This window comes from Silurus aristotelis, assembly GCF_946808225.1.
Source record: "Silurus aristotelis genome assembly, chromosome: 5".
NCBI lineage: Eukaryota > Metazoa > Chordata > Actinopteri > Siluriformes > Siluridae > Silurus > Silurus aristotelis.
The window spans coordinates 10,962,214-10,972,033 of record NC_139578.1 but is presented as its reverse complement, the minus strand read 5'-3'; the positions used below and the strand labels follow the sequence as shown (position 1 = coordinate 10,972,033).

The 9,820-nt window shown below is 34.6% G+C and overlaps 1 protein-coding gene across 2 annotated transcripts; it reads right to left on the bottom strand.

Moving 5' to 3' along the window:
- Window positions 1–1,069: 1,069 nt before the first annotated feature.
- Window positions 1,070–7,885, bottom strand: sdcbp (syndecan binding protein (syntenin)). 2 transcript variants are annotated; one of them, XR_014533780.1, is made up of 10 exons: window positions 7,480–7,881; window positions 6,902–6,990; window positions 6,681–6,798; window positions 6,488–6,591; window positions 6,147–6,308; window positions 5,013–5,188; window positions 2,970–3,141; window positions 2,399–2,490; window positions 1,998–2,198; window positions 1,070–1,958 (listed from the first exon to the last, which is right to left on the bottom strand). XR_014533780.1 is itself a non-coding variant. In XM_083542220.1 (9 exons), exons 2-9 carry the CDS (start codon window positions 6,950–6,952, stop codon window positions 2,144–2,146), a joined length of 930 nt encoding a protein of 309 aa, XP_083398346.1. In that variant the 5' UTR covers window positions 6,953–6,990; window positions 7,480–7,885; the 3' UTR covers window positions 1,070–2,143. The 2 variants fall into 2 exon arrangements, 1 of the variants encoding a protein (XP_083398346.1); XM_083542220.1 differs by having other exon boundaries at window positions 1,070–2,198; window positions 7,480–7,885.
- Between the last annotated feature and the right edge of the window lie 1,935 nt (window positions 7,886–9,820).

Here is a 9,820-nt window from a genome sequence, read left to right as displayed (position 1 = left end):
TGACCAATAATGTGTAACAAATATATTATATGTATATTAGGGGTGTAATGGTACACTTTTTCGTACTGAATTTCTTTTGGTACCGGGCTTTCGGTTGAATTACTGAATGCAATTTTGTTTAGTCTTCTCCTTGCACTTTAAGGGAATTTTTATTATTATTATTATTATTAAACTTGAGAACATACACAACATGCCCAGAGGTATAAAGAAACTACAGTTAGTGCAGTGTCACTGTGGCTACTCACTCCATACTGAAAATACAATTTGTAGTGCACTGAAATACAATTTGTAACACGTCGTTTTGCGCATGAGTGAAATTGAGCCAATTCCTGCCATCGCCAATGCTAGCGATATGGATTCATTAGCATTTTATGTCCAACTTCAAGAATTTCTCTTAAAAAGAGAAAATCCTGACAATTCGGCATATCGAGGGAGTGAACGAATGAAGCATGGAAGGATTGAAGACATTTGTTAAAGTATGCTGAAATAAGTAAAACAGTTAAGTAGGGCAGTTATGTAGAGCATATCTTTAGAAAATTTAATATTAAATGTAAAACACAAACACACACCCATATGTTATTACCCATATGGGTCTAACAAATGTCTATTTCTTTTTTTCAGTTTATTTAATTTTATTTGAACAATATAATTTGTGCCTATTTAACTGATTACTCAATTAAATTAATATAATGAAGTGTCTTTCATTAATTTGATTTATTTTTATATATTTAATTTATAAAATATAAAAAAATTCATATAATTTAAACATACAGACATTTTATTTTACATTTTTTGTTTCAAAATTTTAAACTGTTGATGTTAATGTTAATAAAAATAATAACTGCGTTAATAAATAAGCAAAAAGCAATTTTTTCCCTCTAACTGTACTGAAGTTGAACTGAACCGTGACTTAAAAACCAAGGTAGGTCCTGAACCGTGAATTTTGTTTACTTTACACATATACATATATACAAAATTTCCTCTGCAGAGAGCATACTGCACAGTCCTGACAATAGCTTTTTGTCAGGACAATTGCTGTTCTTACAAAAAAATCCCACACACTTTATGATTTTTTTTTTCTATTACATTTTTATTTTAGTGGAAATATCAAAACACACCATCATTAGACAATATGGGCATCCTGGACATGCTAAATCAATAGGTTTTTTTTGTTTGTTTTTTTGCTTTCTTGATATAATTTAGTAGTCTTAAAACTATTTATACAATACTAAATCAAAATAATTTTGTTCACATGAACCAAAAAAACATTGACAAATATATACCTACCATGAACAGAAAATATGTTACTCCTTTGAATTTGTAAAAACCAAGTTCTCATATTCAGCATATTTTATTCCAACTAATATTAACACAGTATTGATGGGTGTGAGTAAAAGCTTTATAGCAGCTATATAATGAATTTATAAAGCCCCATAAAATAAATTTAAAAATTAAAGACTTATATATTATTAATTTTACCTGTACTTGAAATCTTATAAGATATTTTTTATTTCTTACAATAATTATTTTTTATGTATGTTGCAGCAACTATGCATAGTTTTACAGTTTCTTGTAAATTGTGGCTTAGTTTGTTCATCAGATTTTATGATGAGACCAATGCAATTACTTGACAAATAAATACAAGTTAAAAAATATTTCTAATGGTATTGTAATGTTGGGTAGATGTGTGCTCTTAGGCAGAGAGCCATAAAATGAATAAATAAGCATGAAATTAGCAATGCAAATCAGAGTATGTACAAGAAAAATGTAATCCAATGAACTTTTTTACTTACTAAGGAAATTTGAATACAAGTAAGTAATTGTGTGAATATTTGCATGACACATACGTTTTTACTTTACATCAGTGAAACTATTGAGTTTTGAAAACGATTCTGCATTAAATAATAAAATAACATAACATAATAGCGTTTATTCATTAATGACAAAAGAGAGAAATACTGAGAAAAGAGAGAAATACTGAGAAAAGAGAGAAATACTGAGAAAAAAGAGAGAAATGGCTCTCACGGTTCCAATTTTTGTATTAAACTGATCAAAAGCACAGTGTGCATGTGTACGCCATATTCTCGTTGTTGTTGTGCACGTGAAACAAGCCCATTGTGGTTCAGGTTTGGGTCAGTCTATATCACACCTCAGGAATAGAGTGGTCCATTAGAGATTTCACTATGCTGTTGCACATCCTGTGGAAAGAAAGCAAGTAATATTTATAATATATAATATTATATATATATATATATATATATATATATATATATATATATATATATATATATATATATATATATATATATATATATATATGGTGGTATGATAAATAGATAAATATGGTGGTATGTGGAGTACTCTTGTTTAACTAAATATTGTTTAACCCCCAATTTACCTTTTCATCATGTGTTCAAAGATCATCACTGGCATCACAGTCACAGTCACAACATTCCCACTAGTGTTGAGGATGTCTGACACTTGAGAGTCCTGACAAGCAAAGGAAAGTAAAGGACAGACAATCATTGATTTGTGCACTTGTATTTTAGAAGTGTCAAGATGTTTTAATTTTGTGACTGCATTACCTTTCAAGGGGGGGGGGGGGGGGGGGGGGATGACAAATATTGTGAACATGTATATCTTAGGGTTCTCTGTAATCTGTTATAAAAATGCTGGAAATTCTCCAAAGAGACACTAAATTTAACTCCACCATTTGGAGGACCTACATTCTTTAATAGCTCTTATAATGGAATCCCATATTGTCAGTTGTAACCTAAAATGCCCCAAGTGTTTTTTAACTGAGAAATTAACTATGAGGGCATACACCCCCCCCCCCCCCCCCCCAAAAAAAGGATTATGTATGTATGCTTAATGCAGATTCATCAGGCTGATTAGAGAGAGAGAGCAAGAGAGAGAGAGAGAGAGAGAGAGAGAGAGAGAGAGAGAGAGAGAGAGAGAGAGCGATTCACCTTCAGTCCAATCACATTCTGACCATTGATTTCACAGATCTGGTGATCAGTGAGCAGTCCATTACGAGCTGCAGAGCTGTCCTTCACTATGGATGTGATTCTGCCCTTCTTAAAGATAAACCCAAGCTGCCCACTCATGTCCTTATGCAGAGTGACAGCGCGCTCCAGTGGCCTGAAAAAACAACACATAAATCTCTAAGACACATTTCAATACCATGCCCTTTCTGATTCATTATTCACCTTAAAACTTGTATTATCTTATACTGGACATGAGATTAAGGTCTAAGGCAGTGGTCTCAAATTGCCATATACGACCCCCTCCCCCTCCCTCCGGCCTGCAACTGATGTAAAAAATAAAAACATAATCATTATATTTTCTATTTGCTTTATACTAAAATTACCCCTTCATATTAAATTGAAACAAAAACATGATTCCATAAATAAAAAACAAAAAAAAACATGCAGTATTTATTCGTGGATATGTCTGATATGCAAAGAAAAAGTCGCCGTTCTAAAGGAATATAATATTAAACGTCATTACTCGAGTAAACATGGAGAACAGTATGAGAAGTATCAGAAAGACGATATATATATATATATATACTGCTGTTTCCATTTTTTAAGTGTGACAAAAATATGTTAATAATCGAATAAAGTAAACTTTCAGAAATATTGCGCTTTCTTGTTTTGCCTAAATGTTAAAATGGCTCTCCAATGAGATTTCAATCACAGCAATGGCCCCCAGCCAATTTGAGTTTGAGACCACTGGTCTAAGAGATTTAGACAACCTAACTTGTCCATTATGAGTTGCATTCTAAAAAGTGTTTTAATACGTTATTGGGCAACCAGAAAAACAACTTTGGAATAGAGTGCAAAAGTATCTCAAACTTTATTAGAGTGACAAACACAATTCTTATTTCTAAAACATGTACAGTATATCTAACAAATAACACATTCTTATATCTAACACACTCATGTGTGTACAATTGGGTTGAGATTTGGCAACTGGAAAAACTATAGCATATGATTTTGGCCTGTGAATGGAGGCAGTGTCATCCTGGAAGAAAGTACTCTATTCAGGATAGAAAAATGTGATCATAGGATAAAGATTAGTCTGCTTTCCTTTGTATGTGAAGTGATCTTTCCCCAACCATACTACCAAATTGTCCTCAAATGTGTCACTAAACTTAATTAACAAATGTATACATATAATGTTATTAATGGTAAAAGGTTCATTGGAGCATAAATTATAATGCCCTCATTACACTATGTTTATATCAATGGCATACTACAGTTACACATGCATCTCAATAAATAAGAATATCATGAAAAAGTTGATTTATTTTAGCTGAATAGGGTGTGACAACACGAGTCTCCAATATTAAATTATATAATATCTAATTTTCTGAGTATCAGTCTGTGTGTGTTGAATCTATATAATATACGGGTTTCACTTTTTGTATTGCATTACTAAAATAAATCAACTTTTTAATGATATTCTAATTTATTGAGATGCACATGTATAGTGCCCTGGATAAACAGCAGACTATAGTTTTTCATTTTGTACTACAGCATTCACTGACACAGCAAACCAACCAGGTACTGATGTCTTGGCATGTAAACATCTTCCAACTGACAGTTTGCCATGGAACAGCTAACCCTGGTCTTATATTAACCACATTTCTGAGTGATCTGTGAAAGCTGATAAGTAATTAATGAACACTAATGAAAACGAATCGAAAGATAGTTTGCTCATTTGCTTTTGCATCTCTTTTGCCTTGATTTTGTGGAAATAAACCAACAATTAAAATAGAAAATAGATTTCAACATTTTTCGAAAATGGATAGCTACTACCTTCTAGCCTTGCTCTCTCAGTATTGCTGTGTCCTTTTGAAGATGTTAAAATATCCAGTTCCTGGACACTTATTAATAATTCAGCTGATCCAATCTCATTCTCATGAATAAAAAATGTGTGTTTTATTTTCATGACTACCGGATACACCAACTACCAAATTACGTCCTTAAGATAAGAATTGTGTTTACCTGTCTCGTACAGCTAGCGTTATTCTCTCAGGACTGGCGTTCTTCAGAACCTTGTGTGCACGGTCACTGCTCCAGCCAGCACAGGACTCTCCATTGATCTGCAGAATCTGATCACCAAAGCGGAGTCCTCCTAATGCGGCTGCAGTGTTCACTTGTACCAGCTGTACGAACAACCCCTGAATAACAGAATCAGCCATTTTAGCACTGACCAATAACATGCAGTAATTTAGACATTTATGATCTTGTCAGGTTCTGGATTATGGATCAGTAACCTGTGATCAGCAATATTGCAATTATAATGAAGTACACTCACTGTCAATTTATGAACACATACTCTACACACCTGCACATTTATGTAGTTATCTGATAAGCTAATCATGTGGCAGCATCACAATAAATGAACTCATGCAGATACAAATCCAGTTTTGTCAAGTCTGTTCTCACAACAGTCTGAGGTTCGTCTTGTTGGCTGATAAGAGCAAACACCAAAGCGGCAATGTAGCTCATACACCTTAAGGTTTTAATGTTTTTGCATGCCGGGATGCTTTTCTGCTCTAAATGGTTTTAAATAGTGATTGAGTTCAAATATTCTTCCTGGCAGCTCTAATTATTTTGGCCAGTTTCCTCTGACTTTTCTTATCAACATTGCCATTTCCACGTACAGAACTGTCACTCAATCATTGTTTTATGTTTAGCTAGAGTTTTTGAAATATTAAAACTTAACCTATCTGGCATCAATATATACGTCACGTATATTGATGCCAGATAGGTTAAGTTTTAATATTTCAAAAACTCTATTTCACAAACAAAGCCACAGGTAAATTCTGATGTTTGATGTGAACATCAACTGAAGCTCTTGATCCATATCTGCATGGCTTTATGCATTGTGCTGCGGCTACATGTTCGGTGGATGAAATAATGGCATGAATATGCAGGCGTACAGATGCAGATAAACTGTACAACATTTTATTTTTTTTCACTTGAATTGCTAATAATAATAATTGCTTTCGTTAGTAAAGATTTCTGTAACTGCACTGTACTTTTTTCCTACTGATATAAATGGTTCCAAAAAAATATTGTCTTAGTAAAGTCTGGGTGTGTCGCATGATGGCATGATTTATGAATCCATTTTACATTGTCTACGGCCTTGAGGCGAAGGCCGATCTTGCCGTCCATGTCTTTACAGAGCACCACCTCTCTAACGCCCTGCCGAATCTCAGCCCTCTTCAATCCCATATCGTTGCCAGTTATCGGAGCAACTGCCCAGTTTGTTCCAGACGAATAAACACTGAGAGCCTGTGAACAGCAGAAGAACTCTTCTATAGACTGTGCATTTTATTTGAGCCATGTAGTTGCACCGTGGCCATGTCTCACTTTTAAAAGAGAGCAGTGATATTAATGGGACTTCCTGGTAAAATAAAGGTAAATAATAACAATGTAGAACAACTTACATATAGTTACATATAGAGACTTACTCCACTACTTTGCTCGGGGACTGTAGAAAATGCTTTTATTGCCTCAATATTAAGATTCAGGCCCATAAACTCACTCAGCTGAGGGTACAAACTTCCAGAGGCATCTGTCCATAGAGAGATTCATTATAAATACAATCAAATAGAAATGTAAACAATAAAATGATAAAGCATTTGGAAGGTTTCAGTGTCTGACCTGCTCCAATTTCCTCCACCTTTGCCCCAGTGTGTGGTGAGCTAGATTGATAGGAGGTGGGGTCCGGGAGTGCCAGGGGTGGGGCTTTAAATGGACTGGATGTAGGAGTGTTCCTTGCCTGCAGCAGGAACATGTTCAAGAAGGAATGCAGGATTTTGCACTGTATGCTGATGTGACATAGAGCTTTTTACATCACACTTACAAGACACAAGAAGCCTTACCTGAATAAATTTATCCACCTTCAGGTCTTCTAAAGACGGATACAATGACATGGTTGCTCTCCTGTTTCTTCTTGATCTGGATCAGTTACCTGGAAACACGCAAGTCGTGTTGTAGTGCATTGTCACAGAATTGAGTGCGATTAGAAATTTTAAATAGACAGGAGATTAAACAGATCGGAAAACAAAGCGTTTGGTTTGTTTGGATTGTAGGATATCCATCCATCCACCCATGCAGCATTATGTAACAGCACCAGCAAAATAATAATAATAATACAAGTCTGATTATTTCCCATAAACCCTTCAGATCCGCAATGTTAAACGGTGTATGGGGCGTTTATTCCCACAATGATGCATTACATGGTAAACAAAAGTGCACATGTACAGGCGGAAATAAGGTGAGGTAACACCTCGGAGAATTTCGCAGTGCGATTCCCATTTACGCATTCTCCTGCAATGACGCTTCAAATCGGTCATTCACACAATCGACCCACAGGCATAACCTGTTTTAGCAATGAAAGATGGAGGATGCATTTATTTATTTTTTTCAGGAATGTGCTGTAATTCCTATTTAGACTTACCTTAATAATGGTGATGTGGTGGTAATGATGATGCGGATGAGTGCGCGGCCGTGAGTAGGAATTTTCACCTGGTTAGTCTCCAATTCAGTGTTGCGATTCAGAACACAAACACTAATAAGGATCCTGACTAGTCGCTGACCTTCCGTGTCTCAGATGATGAGATGACCACGCGGTATCAAATGCGCCGACTGTGCGCGTGCACGGTTTGTTCTCGGGTCGCGCGCGAGTTCCTTCGTCGATTCATGACCAATGTGTTGATCTGATTGCCAGCAAAAATATCATGTTGTTTGCTAACATGCAAACAACATGCATGTACCCTTATACTGCTATAGTGATACCCAGTTATACTGTAGAGCTTAATTATGTTCCACTATATTCTTTGGCAGCTTAAGGGTGATGTTTACATCAAGGCCACTGGCTAAAAAAAACATCTTAACATTTATAAAGTCCTATTCCAGCACACAACATCTATTGTCTGATTTTCACTAGTCATAACTGTCAGTGTTCAATTGCCAGTCTGGTATATCAGAGACAAATAATATTGGTGAACAAGAAGAGACTTTTTTTCTTCACTTGTCACATATACATTACCCCAGATAGAACGTTATTTTAAGGTTAGCATTACATTCCTGCAACGTTCTTTCTACCTCAATTTTATTACAGATGCAACATTGTATAAACATCATTTTGGAACATTCCAAAAACGTTCAAATGTCCAGGTTTTTTTTTTATGTTGGCAGAATGTTATTTGAAGGTTAGCATAACATTCCTGCAACGTTCTTTCCACCTAAATTCAAATCGATAGGAAAATAACAAAACAGTCACACATGTTTACACAATTTGTAACACATATTAAACTACACATAAAGAACAAATTAATGATTTATAGGACAGAAAATTTGCTCTGTTGTGGTCCAAGCCCAGTCTATTCATGTTCCATCTGTAAAAATGAATAAATAAATAAATAAATAAATAAATAAATAAATAAATAAATAAATAAATAAATAAATAAAAAGAATTAGTGTGGATATTCCATTAAATATAACCCTTAAGTTATTTAGGATCTGTGCATTGAGAACTACAAATATTAAATCACACAAGATTTAATAGGTAGATTACAAATGTTTTACAATAGAAATATTCGAGAACACAATATATAGCAGTCACCTGAAAATTAATACTGGTTTAAAATAAGAAGGAAAAAAAAGATCAAATGCTCTAAAGCCCAAATTAATTATATATTTTTCCTACACAATGCTATTTTGCCACATAGTAAAATAGGGTAAGATACCTCACAAGGTCAAAATGACCACCCATCCATAGTGACAAACCAATCAACAGTATGAACTAGTTAAAAACGTTAATATATATATATAAATTAAAATGTTGCTTGTATAAAAAATAACTGTTTATTTGCCATGCAACAGTTACTATTATTATACCTTATAGAATAGAATAGAATAGAATAGAATAGAATAGAATAGCCTTTATTTGTCACATATACATTAGAGCACAGTGAAATTTGTTCTTTGCATATCCCAGCTTGCTCGGAAACTGGAGTCAGAGCGCAGGGTCGGCCATGAAATGGCGCCCCTGGAGCAGAGAGGGTTGAGGGCCTTGCTCAAGGGCCCAAGAGTGGCAGCTTGGATATCTAAGATATATAATCAGGTTTTTTCCTGGGGTTAAAAAAGGTCTCCAATGGTGGCTGTCTGTCATCCAGACAGTAAAAAGTACTTTACCCATGTGATCTGCAATCCCAATCCTGACTATGTTAATAAGCAATGCAATGATCAGAAACATGCTACAGTACCTGTCACTCCCACTGCCATCCTTTCGTGCCCTCTTTGCAAAAAACTGTGATCCTTTGCTCCTTATTTGATTAGACATGACAATTATTTAGGTATAATCATATCAATATTGAAAAGCATTAAAAACAATTATTAATCAATAGACACATTTTTACCATACAATTAGCGGCTAGCTAAACATTGCTTTCTGATTGTTTCACCCGACTTCAGTCTAAACTAAATTATTTATAGATAATTAACTTCACATGGCATATAACCTTATGATCTCATTTCTGAAATAAATTAGTAAATAAAGTACTATTATTTATAGTACCGAAGTAATTCATGTATTTTTGTTTACACAGATTCAGTCTTGTGAGTTCAGCCAATCAGTTGTTTTAATTAACCATTCATAAAAATGATCTGTTCAAATGAGTCGAGTCACGAATCGGGCATTAGGGGATGTTGGCGTGTTGTGTGCTAATCTCGGCGGTTAGGACTTCGCAAAAGATTTGTGTCAGCATGAAAAAAAAAAAAAAGATCACTGCAAAGGA

Coding starts and splice junctions, on each gene's coding strand:
- sdcbp (XM_083542220.1), bottom strand. CDS start 6,952: ATGTCATTGTATCCGTCTTTAGAAGACCTGAAGGTGGATAAATTTATT. Junction 6,592..6,680: donor GGTGGAGGAAATTGGAGCAG/GTCAGACACTGA, acceptor CTCTATGGACAG/ATGCCTCTGGAAGTTTGTAC. Junction 6,309..6,487: donor TCCCCGAGCAAAGTAGTGGA/GTAAGTCTCTAT, acceptor TGCTGTTCACAG/GCTCTCAGTGTTTATTCGTC.